Source organism: Phaeoacremonium minimum (assembly GCF_000392275.1).
Source record: "Phaeoacremonium minimum UCRPA7 unplaced genomic scaffold PA7_03_scaffold_610, whole genome shotgun sequence".
Classification (NCBI taxonomy): domain Eukaryota; kingdom Fungi; phylum Ascomycota; class Sordariomycetes; order Togniniales; family Togniniaceae; genus Phaeoacremonium; species Phaeoacremonium minimum.
Window position 1 is genome coordinate 835,793 of NW_006921512.1, and position 22,211 is coordinate 858,003.

The window sequence follows — 22,211 nt, forward strand, 5'->3', positions numbered from 1 at the left end:
ATGATGGGCATTTAATATGGACAAGTCCTCAATAGGGACGCGCTTCTTTGGGAGAGAATGTCATCTAACGGCTGGAGGCAATTAATGTTGATACCAGGATACTTACTATGCACTGGAAAGCTCGCGGGTAGGGTGGGTATCTGACTAACGTCGCCTTTTAAGCCTCCCTGATTTCTTGTCTCGTAGGGCTGAACATGAACTGGGGATGCAACCTCAATGGAGATACATCGCATGTATCTCAGACTTGTGTAATTTCTCATGACTTCCTGCTACGACAATATTGACAGCTATGTTCCAGATTCGAAGTAGTGATATTCATTTGACGGCCACTCATATCGAATATTATAATACACAGTATTTTCATAAGCAGTGTACAGGCACAAGCGAAAAACACAATAAGCTTCCCCACGAGACAGACAGATCTCAGTTCTCTTGGTTTCTCAGAGCACTAAAACAGCCAGAGGTATTTCTGTGGTATGTGGTATGTAGTATCTGAACTCACGATGAACAGCTTCTCCTTCGGCTAGCTGGCTCCCTGGTTTCAGCTTTTTCTGCGTATTCAACTGCTCCTCTCTGCCGCAGCATCTCAACTATCTCGTCCCGCTCGTGTGGCCACTGCTCCAGCCCTATTCGCACACAATCCAGAACGGATCTTGGCTTCTGATCTGGTTTCTTCCACCGAGATCCATACCGCGATAAATCGAATTGGCAATCCACATCGGCTCCGGCGCCAATGAGAAGTTTCATATTATCAAGCCACCGTCTCTGATCCCGGCTTGTTCGCGGTGCTGGTAACCAGTCATGATTGAATCTCAATGTGCCTGCTAATACACTCTCCCAAACCGTGGCTCCATAACCGGCTTTACTGAACCACATCTCATTGACATTAGCGCCAAGATTCAAAAGACACCGCACTAATTGTGGACTGGAAGGACTGAAGCCAATCATTAGATTTGCCATGCCATACATTTCCATTGGATGATCCGCAATCTTAGTGGCGAGGGCATATTCCAACAACGGTTTACCTTGCTTCGGTGCAAGACCATGCCGTAGCTTGCGGATGACATAGCTCTCCAAGTTTGCTTGAATAACGAAGGACAGAAAATTGCCATAAGAGTTATAGTCATAGCCTCCACTTTCCTGTGGCTCGCTGTCCCTCCAGTGATGGGGCATATCTCCCACACGAGGAGTTCCAAGTACCGAAGTAGCGATAATGTCCAGGTTATCTAATAAAATTTCGACCTCTTCCGCGTCATCGTCGTTCTCATCTAGTAGCCTCGCGTAATAAATGGAATTGTAGATAAAACTCCAATTGAATATGAGGGCTTCAAACTGCCCTGGCTTATGGTCGTCAATTTGCACCTCGTCGAGAAGTTTTGACAAATGCCGAAGCCCTAGAATCGATGCCCTCAGGAGTCGGAGTGCCGTCTCAGTTATGCTGTAGGTGTTTGTGGCAGCGAAGAGTCCTGATAGTCCTCCTTTCTCATCTATAAAATCTTTCACCGTCTGGTGCATGAGCTGTACCGGGCAGTCTATGGGATGGAACAGATTATCGGATATACTATCCCCTGTCGATGCGATATGCGGAATCTCAAGCAGGCCGGCGCAGCGAGTTTTGAGCCTAGCCCGCATTCGATCAACTATTCCCTGGGCTTCCTCGGCTCCGAGGACTTGGCTTGCATTCCCGGAAACTATCTGTTGAGTTGTTGAAGTCTCGGCGTAATGTAGTGTGATAGCTGAAATATGCCCCCGGACCTCTCCGGCAAAGACAAGTGCGAAGAGCAGCGCGCTCTGTGGTTGTAATTCGTCCTTGATATTGCTCAACATTCTTGCGTAGAGCTCGTGTAGGTCGTCAGGCATGCTATCAATAAGAGATGTAACCTCGCTTATGTATGCTCCTTCGTCAAACGCATCAACGACTTGTTCCACCACGAGTTTCACCCACAAAAAGACTCCACGAGCTTTGTCAAGGATGACTTCAATTTTTTGAGACATCTCATCGGAAGCGCCAGAAGATGCTTGACGCCAGCCTGGGTTCTTGTTTAGATTCTCCGTGACATACTTCCTGATATCAGGACGTGTCAACTCCTCTAGCCTAAGAAGCGGATATGAGGCAGAGACTGATGAGAACTCGTTTATGTCTCGACTCGATACGCATATCTTGACATGTGATGAGGCGGCTAGCTTTAGTACTAGTTTGAGAATATCCTTGTAGCCTTTCTTCCTGGCTTGGTGCAGTTTGTTCTTTTCGAACTTCGTCATCTGCGCCATAGGAGTAGTTGATACTAGGGTATCCACAGTCCCGAACTCATCTAGTCCATCTAGAAATAAGCAGAATGCTATTTTCTCTGGTAATTGATGTTGATCCATGACCCTTTCTAAGGCGAGATGAAGTTGCCTCAGATTCCATGTCAAAGTTTTCTTGTCCAGAGGGAAACAGTCGCTGGGTAGGATGTCTTTCAGTAGCTGTGCAAGAGATCGATACTGAGAAATGAGCTGGTAGAGCAGCGCTCGGAGTAGGCCCTCTTGTGTTTTCTGAAGCGCAGATTCCCCTCGATCAAAAAAGTAGAACGCAGCAAAGGCCACGGGACGTATTCCTGCCCACTGTTTGACCTGTTCCCGAAGTCGAGGTAAGTGGAACAGGCGTTTCATCAACGTCGATTTCCCAGATCCTGGCTTGCCGTATATCCAGAAGGGCTGCGACGATGACTGTTCCAGCCAGTCGAGATATGTTTTCTGACACTTGATGCTTTGGTCCTCCTCTTCATCACCATCTTCCGATTTGCGGGTGTGGTCTGGGACTAGCCATTCAAACGTTCTAGCCCATGGATCGTCAAGGTCATTTTCGCGATAAACCATCTCAGGAAAAGCCAAAGACGACAGTATATCTTCGTTTCGATTAGCTCATATTTTTAGGCATCGACCATCATCAAATCCGAGAGATACAATCACGTTCATGATGGATAATTGCTCATCTATTACAGGAGGCTCTAACGTACCGTCTATCATTCCTGATGCGCATGAAGTCGTCAGCAAATTTGGCCCCAAAGGTCGAAAGACAACTTAGCTATACCTTCATCAATCGTCATCTTTGCTTGGCGAATGAATGTCTTGATCTCCTGCACAATACGTTTATATCCTATGTCATATCGAGTGGCAAATCGACACATGTCCATGTGATTCTCAGGTATACTTCCAATTCTAACGTTCGAGCCATATAGTATGGCCGACGATTTCGAAACAATCTACATCAGAGTCAGACACCGATCCCAATTGAGACTGTTAACATACGAGCCCGGCTCCGGTAGGCGCCTCTTCCGCAAAACAAGCCAGAGGGATGTTTTTGCTGATCGACGCGAAGGCGGCAGCCTGTTGGTGCAAAATCTGAGATTCTCTTTCCAGCGTCTCTATATTGTTTTCATTCGGCTTCTTTAGTCCAACCTTGACTACCCCAGCGAGAAAGTGGGCAATCCAGGTTTTACTACTGCCATCGTGGGGTGTTCCAAGGAATATCTTATGTGTCTTAGAGCCCCTTTCGATATTTTATTAAGGGGTCACTTACCACCCCTCTTGTGGACTGATAGATCCTGCCTCTTTCCCGGTCCTGGATACTATACCAGTATTGTTGCGAGCGGATGAGAGCCTGAAGTGGTGAGCATGGGGACAAATGTGGGATTGTCTTAAGTTGACACACTTGTTTAATGATGAGGCCACCCATGCTGTGCCCAATAAAAATCATCGGCCGCCCATTCTAAGTATACTATTAGTGTTCGTTCATGAGTGGAGTTTTGCTAGTGAGAAAGAAGCAACGAAGAATGACTGGGACATCAATGACTCGACTGACCGCTTGTGCTTCAGATCGCAGGCGGACAAGGTCACTAAGAAGATTCTCGCTATGGCCAAATATGCCTTCCTGGCTTGGATATCCATGTAGCTTGGCAACTTTCAAATCATAACCCCAGGTAAAGATTCGTGCGGAGTCAACATCTTGTGGTAGTAATTCACGCGGCCAAGTGAACTTTTTATCCTCTTTTTGACTGTCAGCCTGATCCAAAACATGCGATGGATTTCTCACTTTTGCTAGACCACGTTTCGAAGTGATGGCCGTTGAGACCGTGAACAAAAACAATGCTATTGAGTATATTAGTTCTGACTCATATGCTGTCTCATTATCCTTGAAAAGAGCGCAAAATGTGTGTATCTTGGATAATCTTGTTGTCTTCTGATGCCATGATATCCCAGCCTTCTCCATAGAGAAGGACCATCTTGTTTGCATTGTGTTAGTTTTCACATGACTTACTCGGCATCAATCGATATTTCATTTCCCGGATGGTACAGCAAGACCTCGCCCATTCTCGAAGGTGCAGCCTGGTTCAAAATGTTTAATCGATCGTGGAGGAAGGTGCAGGTGAAACAGCTGAAAGAATAGGGAAACTACTGGGCTGAGGGCGGGGTTTTCTAGAGTAGAATGATTCCTTGGGCATCCATGCAGCTATGCTGCCAGCCTCACTATCAGATACAGCTATTCATATAGGTGTCACACAATCTGTCCACTTACAACTATACAGTACAGGAATACTGGGTATCCTTCCACCTAGAGCTCGCTATGAGTGAGGAGCAATCGACTATGATTTCCTAGACTGTTGTCATTTGAAACGATCCGAGGAGGGTGCTTAATGAACTAGAAAGCAAGGGCATAGCGATGAGACGATAAATATTCATTGAAAACGTTAGTCCATCTTATCACTGACCTTCAAGATCAAGTTAAGCCGAGTAGGATTGATGAATAGTCGTTACCTTCTGGATCTCTGAACCCTCGCTGGTTGAGGGTGGCATGGCTTTATTATAGCTTTCCTGATCAGCCAAGTCATAATAGTATGATTCGGTTCAAAAAGCTGCCTCGGCTAGACATCCAACATGACCACGATATGAGCTGACTTTCATACTAGTACATTGATTTATAGTATCATATGAATTCAAAAAGGCCCCCAAGCTATTCAAAGTAACAGCGTGACTTAACATATTTTCGATCGTGGGCGAAGACCTAGCATACTCGAGTGTAAAATGTCCCAACCATTTACAACGTTGGCCAACGAAATCTCCCCAGCGTTCGCTCGAATACGATACCCCTGTTATTCAAAACACTGGCAATGGCTTGCAAGAAGATATTTGGCCGTTTGCCGATGACACAAGGGGTGTGGTGCCATAATGGAGGTATCTATGACACAAAATCGCCTTCACCTCGGCCGGAACATGTATCATTCCTTCTTGCTCGATCCCCAGCCTCCAGATACCTGTATTAGCCCCCCGAAAAAGTCCAAACCCCCCACGGATGTTGCGCCAGTCCCCTTCAGGTTTTTTTCATTTATTTTTAGAAAGCTCGTCCAGAATCGTCCTGCCCTTCCCACTCCATCCAACTCATCAAACTGCTATCATACCCAAGGGACGCCACGTTGAGGGGGTGCTGCAAGTCTTTTGGTGGGCGCCATGGGCTACGTGCTGGTGCAGTTTGCCATAGCAATAGTGGAATCATCAATAGATATAGGGCCACCACTGCCAATGCCGCAAACAAAGGGCTTGTTTGTACCTCGCCGACTTTCTATTGTGGACAAGCAGGTAGAGGCGGTGGGAAATTGTCTATCTGCAGAAACACTGTGTTCCCCATCGAGACTGATGTGGATGATGTAAAAGCTTCGATTAATGTATCGCTTGTCATTGGGACGAGGTCGGTGGCAGCCAGCACATTAGTGGCTAGGGCAAAGACAGAGTCGGACAGTGCAGCTAAGTCAGTAGGCGAGAACAGCCACGATGCCCGAGTGGATGGCCCTGGTGCGCTAAAAGCCGTCGCGTTATGAGAGCTGTTCGCTAATGTGCCAGTCGTGTTGCTAAACAGCGCAAGAGCCATATTACTAAGATAGTCTAGATAGAGTGCTGGTCCAACTGGACGTAGTTTCCGGCGGACAAAGTAGTGTTGAGAAATGCAGAAATATATGAGGCGAACGAGGATACACTGGCCCTGCCAAACTGCGTTGACAGAACCTGCAGCTCCTCATCCGTCCCTTCAGCAACCCAGTGACTTGAAGGCAGTGGCTCCCTGGATGTTTTATTGAGGACGGAGATAGCCACGGTCATAGTTAGTTGTTGGCTACCGCCGAGTATTTGTGTAAACTGGAGTCTGACTGAGTCGAGAGAGAAGCTGAGTTGGCACAAAATCGATGTGACGCTGACATTGCTGCTATCCTGGACATGCGCGTTGTATATCCACGACATTGAAGGTGACAAGGCTGGATCGTACTTAGGTATGCTAGACAACCATGTCCTTTGCAGCTCATAGCAAGAAGTACTCCATTTACGCTTTACTCTACTGTGCTCGGAATGCTTCCATCAATTGCTCAAAGCACGGCTCCGAGACCCAAGGTTTGAACGAATCAGTCAATATCTTCTCCGCATCCAACTTCCCCGTTGAAGTATTAACGACGGCCCTACGGTTAACTCCGTGGCGGATGAGGTGTATGAAGATGTGCACCCTAGACTCGGCTACTTCACGCGCTTCCTTTGAACTCCAGGTCCTTCTGCCTTGCTGGATAGTAAAAACCTCGTATTGCCACCTCAAAGCATCTTCCCAACATGTTCTCCCTTCAAATCGCACTTCGGGGTCCGCCCCCCAGACAAGTAGAATGTTCACAATCTCTGGGGAGATGAGCTCATATTTTGATATGGACAGTGGATCGAGAACGTAGCTTAGGAGTGGCCGGCCTTCCTTGTTCTTGACGAGATTGGGGTCTTTGGCAAGCTGACTTAGTAGATACTTGCTCAGACCAAATTGGATAGCTAGTCCTAAAAATGAATCCTTGGACCTCTTTAGATGTTGTCTTTTGTTTTGTGATGGTGGGCCGTTATCATCCGGAGGAAAGCTGGACCAATGCAGGGAAGCTAAGCGTCTGGATTGTCTGCCCCCGTCACCCCTTTCTATAGTGCCGTTGAAGTCCTGAAGGGATCTTTCGATCCATCGGCCATCCTGGTGCCTCTGGAGATTTTCATGGTGTCGGGTCATAGTCTTATCCAACTCGGTCATCAAGTCTTGATAATCCTTCGACGTCGTACCTTGACTCTCTACCAATCCCGCAGAAATCAACGCCAGGCTAACAAAGTCCCACATATACACCAGTGCATTGGGTGGCAATGGATGCGGGAGTATCTTGAGTCGGTGCACAGCGGATTTAAGATGCGCCAGGTATGGACAAAATCCAGAGCTCTCAGTAGCCTCTTTGAGAAGTGTTTGAATTTCTCCTCGGCTTAAAAATTCCATGGTGGACCGATGGCAGTACCGAATTTGAGATGATGGCACTGGAATCGGGGCAACATTTTCATGGCCTGAAATCTCGATGAAACCTGGCCAATGACGTGTGAAGCCAACAGCAATTTGATTGCAGTGACTAAGAATTCTTCCTTCATCCCATGGCGAGACCTCGAGGAGAATCGTTTCATATGGTAGTCCATCTCCGAAAGCTAAGTCAGCTAAGGTCAAAGGTTCGACATCATCTGTCCCCACTGCAAAGGTCTTCCTTATCGACCTACTTGTAAGGATTATTTGAAGAACACGAGATGCTTGAGGCTTATGTGATGCTGGAATTCTTGTCCAAAGTCTCTGATATAGTATCTCGAGTGCTGGTGGGAGTTCATCCTCTAAATCCTGCAACAACGACATCCTATACGGCCTCGAAACCAGTATTTGTTGAATAGTCCGTACAGCTAGAACCACCCAAAGGAAAAGTCCCCCGGAGCGGTCAACCAAGAAGGAAATAATTCCCTGGGCAATATCTGGCCTTAGCTGCTTCACATACTGAAAGTCTTTCGAGGACTCTAGATGTTCACTGATGTAGGCCTGGATGTCATCTTGGGTGAGATTGTGGAGAACCAACTTTTTAACTTCCCCGTCAAGCGGACACTCTTCCGGTCGACTTGAAACTAAAGCTTTGGCATTTGCAGAGGAACTGATGATTTCTGTGAAGAGTCTTAAAATCTCGGAAGTATCGCCATCTTCATATTCATCCAACCCATCGACGAGGAAAAACAGTTTCAAGGGGTACTGATCTTGATTGATCAACTTTGTGAAGGCCCTTCGCAAATTTGCTAGATCCCAGACTCCAATTTCAGGAGTGGAGAGGTTATTTCCAGAAACACGACAATATATCGTTGCCCACTCTTGGGGAAGCACCAGTGGCAGCAAGTAAGAATGCTGGGACAAGACAGTATATAGCAAGGATCGCAACAGACCCTCTTGAGACTTTTCGAGTGGAGAGCCACTCCGCCAGGAAAAGAAAGCAGCGGTGGCTAACGGAGTTGACTGAGCCCAGGTACTGAGATATAGTTCTGTTTGGTCGTGGTTGCGAATATATTTCATCATGGTCGATTTTCCAGATGCTTCTTTGCCACTGATCCAATACAATCCAGACTCGCTAGACAGCCAATCAGGAAGGCTGTCATATTTCTCAGGTTGTTCCTCAAACACCCACTCGAATGTTTTTCCGCTTGGTGACTGAATATCCGAATGACGATTCAACATAACTTCGTAGGTAAGAAGCCGAAGGAGAATGGATGCTGTGTCTTTCCTAATATCATCCTCAACCCTGCCACCGATATCCAGCCCAGCGACTCTGTTTAGAAGCTGCCCACACGCCACGCCGCAGGATTGATCATTTGTTTGTTTAAGACGCTGGACTAGAGCTTGGATACCAAGACGCGAATACGGGTCCAAATTAGGAATGTCGGTCAAGCTTTCCAGTGTTTGCCGACCGAACTGTTCGGCCCTTGGGAAAAGTTGGCGTAAGTGAGCTATACCATACCTTTCCTATAACAAAGGTTTTGAAAGACCTCTCAGAATCCAAGGAACTTACAGAACAGAGCTTAGTTTAGATGCTAAGGTTCGCAACATAGCTAACGCTAAATTTACTTCCTTTTCTCGCCTCTTCCTGATGATAGGTGCCATATCTACACTTCGCCTCACAACCCCCCAGAAATTTCTTCGCTCTGTATTGGAACCTAGATATCGAGTCACCGTTCGAAGCAATTTTTCGGCTTCTGTGTAGAGTTGTTGAACATCGCTTTCTTGTCCTAGGGTCGATATGCCATCCTGGTAACGCTTGAGCTCAACTTGCATATTCTTGAGTCGGTTCGACTGGTCCCTAGTTGCAAGCCTGTATGATTTAGTAATTCGGACTAGCTGAAATGAGAACTCGATCACTTGAACCACATTAGCGGCAAGGGCTATAGCCTTAAGTGGCTCCATTTGTAACAAAGCAAATAGATGAGAGTTGCATGATAGATGAAAATGGCGAAGGAAAAGTGCCGCTTGAAATGAGTTCCTCGAAATACTACAGTACCACGTGATAAGCTGAAAACATGTGAGATTTTTGGTGTACCAATCAACTTGGCCTGTTCCCCCTCCCATGAACCCGAAACCTGCGCCTTCTCTCTTTGCTCATGTTTTCTCCTGGGTGTGAGCCCACCTCTATTTTCTCTTAATACATATACAGATTGGAACCAGCAACGAATCAGTCAAGTCACTGTTCTTGTATCATCAAGTGCTCAAGGAACTCCAAACAGAAAACGCCATTGCGTTATATCGAGATATGTCAGATCCCAGCAAAAACTCTACGATTGATCCAGTTGATATTGTGAGACTAGCATTGCGCATGATCAAGGATGACACATTATCAATTTTCCGACGCTTCGATGAAGTGAACATGATTAATTTACTCTATCTGCAAAACGAAATCCAGGCGTTGATTGACGAGTTCCAAAAATCATGTCCAGAAGATATGACAATTCCTCAAGATACTATGGCAGGCTATACTTTGGCATCATATACACTAAGGGGCGCAGAGACGCACAGCAATTTGAAGGCAGCGGAGAAGAAGAGGAGACAAGACCTCATGCTTCGTCTTCGCTCAAAGATAAAAGAATATAGTAAGTTGTCTGTCAAGGATCAGAGCAAACGCAAGTGCCGCATCTTGCTGAAAGGGACATACAGATGGAGTTCTGATCGATGTTGCTCAAATCAGAAAACTCGATGTACCAGACAGCGCCGACATTGCCCGTTTGAGGAGATTTCTATCTTCCAGACCTGGCTGGAAGGATGTGCCCGAGATGTCCCAAGCATGCTGGGCAAGCGAAAATGAGGACGACTTAGTCGTTCTCAGAAACGAGGTTTCACAAGGCAACAGGCTCTTTGGATGGTTTAAGTTCATGCTCGATGTTCTCCGCTGGGAGTTATGGGGCAATAAGCGCGTAGGTTTACGCGTGTTCTCGGTAGCTTGGATGGATTATCTTGCAGACCTAGCTAATCGCTCAAGAGCAGGCCACAGTAACAACTGAAATCTCTCCGATCACCGTGAGCAAAAAACCCCGTCCAATGAGCAGGAAGAAGCTGGCGAAAAGGGCGGCACTTGCCTCGCGTCTTTTCATGGCTCTTTTCGGCGGGATTGCGCTTATTTTGCCTACGGTGATAATGGCAAAACTTCAGAGTGTGAATACGAGCCTTATTACGACGTCGGTTGCTACCGTCCTGTTCGCCTTAGTATTGGCGTTTGGGGCAAGTGACAGTACGGGAAAGGATGTCCTAGCTGCCACTGCCGCATATACTGCTGTTCTGGTGGTATTTGTTGGTACAAGCACATCCAGTAGCTCACCTGGGACAGACTCAACAGGTTAGCGCCTCTGTAAAATGTCTCAAAGCTGGAATCTATGCTTGTAACTCTCCTGATCTCATCTTCAATATAATTATGACGCGCTATCCCCGAAGCCTAAACAAGTACTGTATTGTCCTCAATGAAATCGGGCCACGTCGACCTAATGGTGCCCCCGGTTTTGATTCAATGGAAACGTTGTCGGCATCTGAACCGTACGTCCAAGAGTTAATACAACGTGAACCATCCCAGGCTGACTTAGCAGATTGGAAGTTTTGGCCCGCCGCAAATTTATTTGGAGCAGGTATAAGAAGATCTGCGGGGTGGAATGCCGAGTGCCTAGGCCTGTTCGGCGTGAGGCGATTCTTGTCGTGACATAGCAATGGATAGGCTATTATTAAGGGGGCCTGCTAGGTTAGTGGCAATGAGATATTGTCCCCTTCTACAGAGGAAATACTCAAATACTGTCTGACTCATCGACTCTTCGACAATGCCGTCCGTACGTCTAAGGCAACAGACGCAGCGAAACAAATGACTTCATGTCTGGACAACTACTGCTCTGTATATTAGAACAGCGACAGCACGTTGGGAGACTTCTGTACTATCACTGCCTGGTTGAAGACCGCGAAAGGTGGTGCACACCTGCATGCTCCTAGCTGGAGGTGATCCTTACCCTTATCAGATCTATTATTGTCGTGTAAGACTTTAGACGACATCGAAAGACCCTGTGTGAGGTACGTATATTATAATCACAGCTCTCGGTCACTATGCCCATTTTTGCTTAATTTTATTTTACATACACATTGCTAGGCGCGAATATACTTGCTACGTCATCGAAATGCATCAAGAGTGTTATTCCGATGCATAAGCAAAAGAATCGCTGCAAGGTGACCATGGGAGCCAACGTGCATGGGAGCTACTAGGTGGCTGCCGGGGCATGGCGCTGCGCGAGTGTCTAACAGGTCTATCAATGTCGGCATCTTCCCAACATTGCTGCAGCAGGAATATGACAGGATCACAGTCACCACCAACTGCTGCGCTGCTGCGACGGTCGCGACCGAGGTCGGGCAACCATCAGAGATGCGCCTACCGCAGACACGAGCGTCGATCGCCAAACACTGGCAACGTGCATGTGACGAGTAACATACTGTCTGCGGCAAACAGTGTCCAAGCTTCCTCTCTCCTGGCAGGAGTATCATCCAGGTTCCCCAGATCAGCGCTTAGGATGACCCCCACAGGGTATCTTATCAAGCACAGTAGTACAGTAGATACTGTAGCATGCCTGCCTAGGAGACGGGCAGATAAAAAAGCAATCCAATTCGACTGGAACGCAGTTCAGTTCAAGACAACCTAACACCAAGCCCCGTCCCGGCTGGGAGCCACCATGAGGTATACAAGTCGATGACAGAAGAAAATGCCTACCTACCTACCTACATACCCCCAAAAACCCGCAACCGGCACCAGCTGCTGCTACACTGCAGCGCGGTACCGGTAGTGTAGTTCCCCTTCGCAATTCCATTGCAATGAATCTGCCGCACCGCTGACCACCACCTTCACGCATACCGCCAATCATCAGGGACAGAGGGTGACGACGAGCCAATGGCAACATTGGGAAAGAGCGGTGGGCTGCGATTGCCCGCACAGAGCTTGACACACCGTTTGCTTGAGTTGAGGAGACGCCCGTTTGGGAAACTGCTCATCTGACATCCTTCCTTTTTGCAAGCTTGCAGCACTTGCACTTGCGGCAGAAGGAGCGGCCGGGCCTTGGGAAGCGAGGAGGGGAATTGGCAAATCGCAATGCTTCCGGGAGTTCCAAAGGTTGCCCGTGCGTGCGTGCGTCCTTGTCTTTCCCTGGCAGGAGACCAAACAAGGCAAGGGGACGGGAAGCGACGAGACAGGCGGCGGGGTTCCAATTGAGTGAAGCATGAAGCTCTCTGCCTAACGTTACCAGTTGTAGGCCGCTTAAGGTAACTGCGTCTTGAAACGCACAGGCGGTTGTCTGTAATTTTGCAGTCACAGGACTCGCAGAGTTGTCAGTTGTCGAGGTGAGGGAAGGACCGAGTGGTGTTGGCTGCTGCAGTACGCTCGACCGTGCTTTCCTCTTTGGCGAGGAAGCTGCATGTCTGCAGACCGCCTCGCTCAAGTCCGGCCCCCAATGAGCTTTGATCTGTATACATTAACGTTAGTGACAGTCTGAGCTTTTCTCGCGCTCTTCCTCCCACGGTCTGCAGACAAAGCATCTACTGGCTGGTGTTTTACGCACGAATGGACGTTGACAAGATGCACTAACGCAGCAGCAATATGGGTCCTTGCCTATCTTCCTACATACGTTACCGGGAGGGCCATCCCGCGCACCGCTCAAAGTGGAGTGGATCACGAGAGGGTCTTGAGCTGCGTGCGGCGAGTTTTCGAGTGTGCAGCACAGCGCAACATGGCTTGCGGGCTGCATGCCCCAAAAATGCCGAGAATAGCGACAATCGAAGAATCGCATCCACGAGAACCAGATTACGCTTCTTCGCCTCCGAGACGGTCTCGGCGAAGTCGCGACCTTCCGTTTCGCGGCGACTTTGTGTGACGACCATGCGACGTTATCTCTGTAGTATCAGACGGTTGTGGCCGTACTACGAACGAGTCAGATCGTTCTGTCCAACACCAAGCAATGGATGGATGCCCACCTCCAGCTCGCCGGACGAGGTTGCGGTGTAGGGAGACCAAGTGGGGGTTCCGGGCTCCTAGCTCCTAGCATATGCCGGCACCGCTTTCCTGGACCCCCGCGCGTGGATCGTCCAACACGGGAATCAAGCTTGAAGGTATCGGATCTCTTGGAGACGAGCAGCAGACCGCTAGTATAACACCACTATCCGAGTTGAGCATCCGCCACGGTCAAGGACATTTCTGTCTGTCTGATCTTTTCTCTCGACACTGTCAGAGTTGCAGAGTTGATTCCGGGGATGCCAGAATATGTACAGCTTTCCTCCCACGTGGCTTGACCAATTTGGCTGAGGAATTGCCCCTTGAAAAAGATGGCACTCAATCTCCAAGATCTAGGCACAGGGGGTTGCACCGGGGGCAGATGCCGCTAACTGACCATGTGTTCTAGACTCGCAAGCACACTGGGCTCACTAGTCGGCGGTTGAAGACCACCAAAATGAACACCTGCTCCAGTGGCTTGCCATCCCCGTGAACGGGAGCTTAATTTAGGACCTTCTATTGATTCTACGAAATTACACAAGCCCTGAGGCAGCCTTCGGGCTCCTGTTGTTACGCGGCTGCCCATGAAGCGCTCGCTCAGCCCTGTCAAGCCTCGGTGGAGGTTGCGAAAACTGCGTGCTTCAGGGCTTTGTTCTCCTGTTTGTGGCGAGCCCCAGCGTTTACGAGCCGCCCACCGTTGGCTCCCAATGTTATGCTGGGAGAAGAGTCATCGACTGCCACTTGAGTTTCTAGCTGAATGGGCAACCTCTTGTTGCCAATGAGAAAGATCTCTCGCGACATGTGTGCCTGACAAGCCTGGCTCGAGTCTGGCTAATTCGAAATGAGCGCAACGTGGATGGAATTTCCATCTCGTAACAGAGCCGGCACTGGGGGGAAGCTGTCACTTGATCACCTGGGGACCGGCGCCCGAAATTGGGGGAGCCCGTGTTCTGTGTGGCTCCTGTGCCTGACTCCATTCCAGTGAGGCTTTAGCGGGCAGTGCGACGACTTCGGATGACGCATCAATTTGCTGAGGCGGAGCTTTTCCACATCTGTTTTAACGTTAACGTTATGTCTTGGGCGAAAAGCCATTTTTGTACTCTGGTGTACTGGATGTACTGGTTGCCCTGTGTCAGTTGTTTTGTTTGTTTCGCTGCGTCTTCCACCTGCATCTTGCCATTGCCAATGCCCCGAATGGCCTCCATCATATGGTATCTCTCATGTCATTTCGCGTTTTCACATGAGTGAGGGAGGGTAGGTCGAGCAAGGCGAGATGGGCCCAAGGTAACTAGACAGTTCAGGGCAGTGTCAGCTAGCCCGAGACTACCTATCGAGCGCCTCCTTCGGAAGACGAAGGGACGCGTAGTAGCACACGACAGCGATAAGAGTAGCGACACTGTGTTGCTGCTACGGATACGCAAGTTGGCGGTAAATGATGTCAGCGGAAGGGACAGCCGCATTCGGTCTCGCAGCAGCACCCGCATGCCTGTCCTGTGTCCTGTGTCCTGTGTCCTGTAAGCTGGGGCCTCTCTATCCACGCCGGCACTGTGCAGCAGGGGAAGAGATCAAGGTGGCACACCGGGACCCCTGCGAGGAGGAGGAGGGAGCTGGGGAATACCAGAAAGAACAAATGTTGAGATGCAGGTAGAGATGCTGTAGACAAACAGTACGGGGCGGAGGAGCAGGACAGTACCAGTACAGCAAGCTTGCTACACCACCAAACATTCGCCATTGCTGGTACAATTCAGAACTGACTCTCTCGGCTTAACGTTAGTCAGGCACCGCATTGAGTTTGAGCGGTGGAAACCCTCTCTGTTGACCGTTGCCTACCTCCTATGCTATGCTGTTGTGTTTTCGGTGCTGAGAAGAGACTCGGCAATGACGCAAGTGTCTCACCGATAAGTTAACGTTCGTTCATTAGGATTAGGAACGAGGACCGTGTGAGACTGGCCAGCTGGCGCACAGTGCAGGAACCTCTAGGGCCGCCCTTGCCATTTCTCCTTGATTCAGGTGCAAGCGGCTTGGTGGGTGGGTGGTGGGCGCTGCAGGCTTAACCTTACCTTGCCTACCTTGTCTAACTAACAGGTACGACGCTGTACTTGGTAAACCTACCACCTACCTGGCAGGCGCATCCCACCCTGTCTGCCCTGGTCCCTTGTCTGTCATCATCCCGTTCTCGCTGTCCTTGTGACCGCCCGACCCTTGAACTCCCCCCCGCTACCCACTGCCCAGCACCCAGCACCCAGCACCTATTACCACCTACTACAATACAACCTCGCCTTTCACTCACCAACCGTCGACGACAGGAGTTCAGCAGTTGCACCACAGACAGCACACTGTAACACATACTACTACTACACCAATCTCTTTCTTAGTAGAGAGCCTCTTCCATCTTCCTCCTTTCACATATCAAGCAGCTCGCATCACGGCCCTGATGATGTGTGCCGTGCGATTGACACCTCTGCCCTGACCTGCGATCGCCGAACCACCCAGCCAGTTCAATCGCTGCTTTTGTCCCCTCCTGCCACACTCGCCCTCCACGAAATTGGCCCTAGAGCCAGTAGGGGATTGCGAACAGACTTGAAAGATTCAACCTAAGCACCGATCAATTTCAAACTACTCAGATCTGATTTGGTCGGTAGCCATCAGCCATGGCCCAACCAACGCAACCGCGCAGGCGGTTTGCCCCTGTGCCCATCGAGACGACCTTTGAGCGATACCGAAAGACTGTCCCTGCAGCAGAACCTACTCCCGACCCGTCACCTCGAGACTCGCCGGTATCCATGTCCCCTCCTCCCCCGCTCCCGAAAGAACCCGCAAAGCGAGATGCTCAGAGCAGACCACCAAACAAGGAGAAGAGGCGGTTCGCTCCCCAGCTCGTCGAGTCAAGTCGGCGGTCTCGGAAGGCCGGCGATGTAGGCCCGACCACGAAACCCGTCGACAAGACGGACATCACACCTTACACCAACCATATCTACTCGTTGACGTCCAAGAAGAAGCACAATAGCCGGCATCCGGGACATGCTAGGAGAGAGTCCTGTGATGATGAGATATCAGAGCTTGTCTTCGACCTCAACAAGCTCGATGCACAGCGACGGATCGAGGACATGGCCATGTCGGCCTTCCCAAACTCCGGGATACGGCTGGGTGGAGCAGAGCATTTCTTCGTCAGAGAGGGCTCCGAAGACGATAGCGACGGCTCCTCACAGCGGGGTAGGAGTCTGACCAGGCCTCAGAATGAAAAGAAGCACTCAAGACGTGGTTCGTCTGAAGTAGGATGGGCAGTCAAGGAGATGCAGGAACATGCAGAGGTCCTGCGTCACGAGCGGGGAGAGGATTTTGACTCGTCCATGTCCGAAGTTGGCAGTATCGGCCCACCCGATAACACCTTCCATTTCACCGGATCAAGGGCCCGAACTGGGCCGCTCAGCCCAATCGGCGAGCACCCAATGCCTCTGATTCCCAGCGAGCCAGTCAAGCCAGAAGGGTCCCAGCTATGGAACAAATCGCAAGATCCCGACTCGTACTTCCCCCGAGCTGAGTCACCGCCAATCAGGCCAATTGGAGAGAGCTATATGCCCTATATCCCGTCCGCCCCGCCTGGCAAGGCGGCTGACATGCCGTACATCGCTCCGGCCTCACAGATCCCGCCGGAGACAGGATTTCGAAACAGGGCGCCTTTCGGTGCTTTTGCCGGGTACCGTAACCAGGATCGCGAGGCCGAGCGAGATCTACATCGTATGCGGACCCAGCGGAGCCCACCGATGCTTGGCAAGGACCTCGTCTTCCGGATGTGCCCATCCCCCCAACAGACAAAGCTCGAGCCTGACCAAAAATGGGATAAGGAGACCTGCACGACAGAAGAGCCTAACCGGGATGTTTCCGGACAGCGTGGCTTGTGGCGAGGCTATTGCTATACGAATGACACCAAGCACGAAGCGCTAGTCCCTGCCGAGCGTCCGGCAATGATCTCCACCCCTATGCCACCGGCCACCCCACGCGAGCACAGTGACCCCTTTTCGACGGCTTTCAGTGCCCACGCCACCTTCAGTCTTTCCGAAGAGCCTACGCCATTGCACACAGGCTCCTATCCCACCATCTCCACCTCGGAACATCGCTCCCGCGGTGCACCAAAAGGCCTTCATATGCTGATGGGTCTTGAGGAGCGACTCAAGCAGGAGAAGGCACTCGCGGACCTCGAGGAGAAGATCGCTTCTGAATTTACCGATGACTTCGTGACGCAGGTGTACAATTACCTCTCTCTTGGGTACCCCGCCATGGCACGCATGTACGATGACGAACTCAGCAAGATTAGCCGATATTCGCTCGAGGAGCTCGAGCACGACGATGATGCCGTCATGGACGGTATTGGCAGCAATGCGAAGGGTCACATCAAGATCGAGATGGATATTGACACTGCGGAGGACGACAGGTGTCCACGTTGGAGAGCGTTGAAGCAATACATCTTTGAGTGGGCCCGGCAGCATCCTGACCTTGATAACATCAGTCCCCGACCGTGGGGTGTACAGGAGCGCCGAGGCTCTTGGGGATTGTGAGATCAACGACCTAAATTGTATTCTTGTTTACATCCTTCATTTTCTATCTTCTTTATACATTCAGCCTCGGATAATCATGGCTTGGTCTGGTTAAGGGGTGTTCACTGTGGTCCATTTACCTGTTTCAGGGGGAACCAATTTTTCTGCTTTTAAACCTTTGTCACTCATGGTCAACGGCATTATAGGCATGACTTTACGACTTTGCACACTTGGCTTGGCCTAGCATTTCCACGGATACATAAATCATGGAGGGAGGGGTGGTGGATCAGGGGACAGTTGCATTAGAGAAAAGTCCAAGACAGTGGTTGGTCACTTTTTCTTCCTGGCAACACAATTCCGGATGAGACATCTAGAATGAGAGTTATTTGCGAGCGAGGCGAGTGATGGCTTAGGGAGATCTAAAGCGCCTTTTTCACGGTTGTTACTGGATTAGAGCCAAGGAGGGACAGACAGAAAGATATGATGAACAAGAGGGACGTGCTCAATGGAGCGGACTCAGATACAGGAGGTTATACCCAAGCCATACTGTGCGAGGCTTTTTAGTGGTTTCAGACGAGGACTGTGGTAGTCCATCAATCAGGATTAAGAAGATACAGAGTTGTGAAAGCAGACAACATCTTCTGGCGGAAGAGGAATTTTAGTCCGCAATGCAATTAAATGGCAATATCTTTTACCTTGTATTGTCACACCTGATTTGATATTTCAAGTTGACGAGTTCCTGTAATCGTAATGTGTAAATGTGGATTTGACTTCATAATAACGCGACTATTAGGAGATGGTCATTTCGGGTGTACTGTCAGGCGCTCTTAAATTGATACTTTGCCAGAGACACAAAAGCTCGGCGGTGAACACCTAACTTAACTGAGCAACTCTATCCCACTTTGAGCCATCGTAAGTTTTCTATCAATCCGGTCAAGAGCTCTCCAAGGCTGACTTTGAGATGGTGGGTCAAGGCAACCACGATAAGCTATCTAAAGCATTGCGGCTTAATCGTCAATTCAGCCTCACGAAGTCTCAATAAACCGTCCCAGCACTTGATCGGCGGCCCACACCCTCTCTATTTTCTCTCATAACCTCGCTTACTAGAGCCATGAGGAGAAGCATCAAAGGCCTATTAAAGTTTCCGCGTAGCAAAAAAGACAAATCTACGCCTATGTCACCACAACCACAAGTTGATCACGATCCGAAGCCATGGCGCTGCGGGGTCTGCCTCTTTGTACTCCCGGGAGACCTGGAGACAATAGAAGACGACTTTCCCCCTCCCGTTGCTTCGCACAAGTTTGGAGGTGCTCACCATTCCCGCCTGTCGGGACTCTGGCGTTCTGTAGATCGAGGGTGCGAGGTCTGTGTGGCGATCGTGTCGATCACGGGCCTGTCGCGGGACAAGGATCAGGAGAGGGATCTGGTATGGGCTTATGGCAAGATGTCAATACCGAGTGTGATAGATACGGAGTATCGGATCTTTGTAGGCTCGGGAAATGAGCCGACGAGTAGTGATTTGAGGGCGATTCATCCATGCCTCAATGTGGGAACTTACCCGTCCGGAGACACGAGCAGCGCGCGGGCATTTGACATGCTGAAGGCACGCATGGAAAAATGTCTGAGCAACCACTCGCAGTGCTCTGCCCTGGGTGAAGGTGGACCGAGGCCGGGGCGCGTTCTCTACATTGAGGATCCCAAGTCGCTGGCAGTGAGGCTTGTCGATGATACGAGCAGCATGGAGCCTCAGCCGTATGCATGCCTCAGCCACCGATGGACAGAGCAAACCGAGTCGTCCAGCCTCACGCTCGACCGGCTCGAGACTTTCAAGAAGCAGATCCCAACAGATCTTCTTTACCCGCTGCTGCGCGATGCTTTCGAGGCTGCTGGACGGCTGGGCTTTCGCTACATGTGGATCGATTGTCTGTGCATTTGCCAGGACGATCTGGATGATTGGAACCGCCAGGCCTCTGGGATGAGCGCGATTTACGAGAACGCAGTGGTCACCATTTCGGCTCTGGATGCGCAGATCAACGACTGGCGACTGTTCGCCAAGCACCCTCCCGAGAAAACCCAGAAACTATGTACTCGGGACGGGCAGACCATCATGATCTCGGAACTGAACAAGGAACATCCATTCTTCGTTGACACTGTAGGCACCAAATACAGAGCCAGCAGCGTAGAGAAGGGCTTTCCCCTCCTGACTCGCGGCTGGGTGTATCAGGAGCGCCTCCTGGCCCGACGCATCATTCACTTCACGCGCAACGAAGTCATCTGGGAGTGCAAGGAAGCAATGTCGTGCGAGTGCGGCCACAACGAGGGCGCCTGGAAGATGGTGAAGCGCGAGGCGCCGAGCTTGTCTGACATGACATGGAGTGGCATCTGCGCGGAGTACACCAAGACAGAGCTGTCAATCGACGCGGACAAACTACCGGCTCTCTCGGGAGTTGCGAGACGGTTTGGAGAAGCGCACGGATGGACGTATCTCGCTGGTGTCTGGAGGGAGGACCCGGATCTGTGCGCTTTGCTGCTCTGGTTCAGTTCGAAATCGCATGTCCGCAAACGCATCCCTGGCTTGCCGTCGTGGTCGTGGGCTTCTGTCGAGGCCGCGAGGTTCTTCCCAGTCTTCCACCAGCACAGGATGCTGTTCCGCGTTGTTGCGCACGAGGTCGTCCCGGGTGCTGTCCCCTACAGCACGCCGGCATCCGCCAAGCTCGTGATAGAAGGCCGGTGCAGTCCCGTTACCATCAAGTTCAAGGCGGGCTCAAGTGAAGATGGGATTCTGACATTTTCCGGTGAGGAGACGCAGCACACCTGTTTTATGGATTACGTGCGTGATGAATCTGAGAAGAAAGAGATAGAGCAGAGTAGCGACATTGTTTTCTTTTTGTGCTTCCGGGATGAGGACGGACCCTGTGGACTTCTTCTGAAGCCAGTCGGTCGAGAAGAGAACACATATGAGCGTATTGCTTTGTTTAGTTTGTGGGGATCTATAGAGGAGAGTTCTTTGGATAGGAAAAGGATTACGTTGGCATAAACTCTTTCTTTGGCAGGAAATATCTGAAGAAACAAGACATTTCGATTTTCAGCATGAGCATGCTCGATCTGAAGAAACGGGTTGATTCTCGGTGCTTTACGATGATGGCCATCATGGTGAATATACGTGTTCGAAAAGGTTAAGTGCCAGCCTGAGTAAGAGCGAGGAATTCCGGTATGTATGCGGAAACAGTCTCTGACGACCACCAGTACAAACTCATGTGAACTTGATTGTTTCTGGTGGAGATCCCCATGACCAATAGGGAGCGACTCTCCACATTAACAGAGGAGAGCAGGTGAAGTAATTGGGAGTGTTTGTCATCAAAAGCCCAAGCCTAAGATACTACATGTACCTCTGACTAACAAATAGGCTGATCTCGTCTCATTATTATGCTCAGGGCCTTCGCAAACCGAATCGCATATGTCCGTATTCACCTCTTTTACTCTTTGTCCCCTGTCGAGTCCACGAAGAAGAACACGGCTCGAACCTCTAGACTTTGTCTTGGTTGCTTGGCCTTATCCTCGGGTTGATGATCAAATGCGGCATGAAACGCGACTATAGGATTTTGTGACTAGCTGCGAGTATAGCCAAAGGCTTTGAAGGGTGGCTAACATGGGGTCTCGAGTGGTCTGCTGTCACTGTTGCAAAACATGATGACCTCATTTGGATCTTGCTTGTCAACAAAGTACCAAACCTGATTAGGGTTGTATTTGAGTTCAAGTCCCTCCGTCAAAGTCGCGTCCGATGTAGTCAATTGTCTCTATATCATCCAAATCCAATGTGGTATAATCACATACGGCCAGCGGCCAGTCTGTATTTGGCCCACTTAAGACTCTCCAGATACTAGACAAGACAATTAGTCTGATTCGAAATTCATGTACAGTCGAATCCATCATCTAACTTCATGACTTTATAATATCGAGTTTTGAGAGTCTCATTTTGTGGGAAAAAAAATTTGTAATTGAGGTAATACGCGCGCTGGAGAGTAGTCTGCTTAGATCAGCAATCTATCTACGTGAGGCCAGGTCTTCGCGGCTCAATTTTACCTGCATGGGCTCGATTAATTGGCTGAAGTGTATTGATCTTGTCGAGGTCCAATGTCGGATAATGGGGGCTTCTGCGGCGGAGCTGAATTGTGAGTTTGTACGCATTCTCATTGGACACGCTAGGCTGTATTTCTTTTTCCTACATTGGAAACCCACCTAATGGTTCAGAATGTAGACCTGATTCAACTTGGGACCAAAGTGAGCTCGTAGAAAG

At 49.8% G+C, this 22,211-nt stretch overlaps 2 protein-coding genes across 2 annotated transcripts; both read left to right on the top strand.

The window, feature by feature from the left end:
- Nucleotides 1–16,030: 16,030 nt before the first annotated feature.
- On the top strand, nt 16,031–17,935 carry UCRPA7_8894 (hypothetical protein; the record flags this gene model as incomplete). Its single annotated transcript, XM_007921400.1, has 1 exon — nt 16,031–17,935. The coding sequence occupies one exon, from the start codon at nt 16,031–16,033 to the stop codon at nt 17,933–17,935; it is 1,905 nt and encodes a 634-aa protein (XP_007919591.1).
- A 1,573-nt stretch (nt 17,936–19,508) lies between these two features.
- On the top strand, nt 19,509–20,951 carry UCRPA7_8895 (putative het domain protein; the record flags this gene model as incomplete). Its single annotated transcript, XM_007921401.1, has 1 exon — nt 19,509–20,951. The coding sequence occupies one exon, from the start codon at nt 19,509–19,511 to the stop codon at nt 20,949–20,951; it is 1,443 nt and encodes a 480-aa protein (XP_007919592.1).
- Between the last annotated feature and the right edge of the window lie 1,260 nt (nt 20,952–22,211).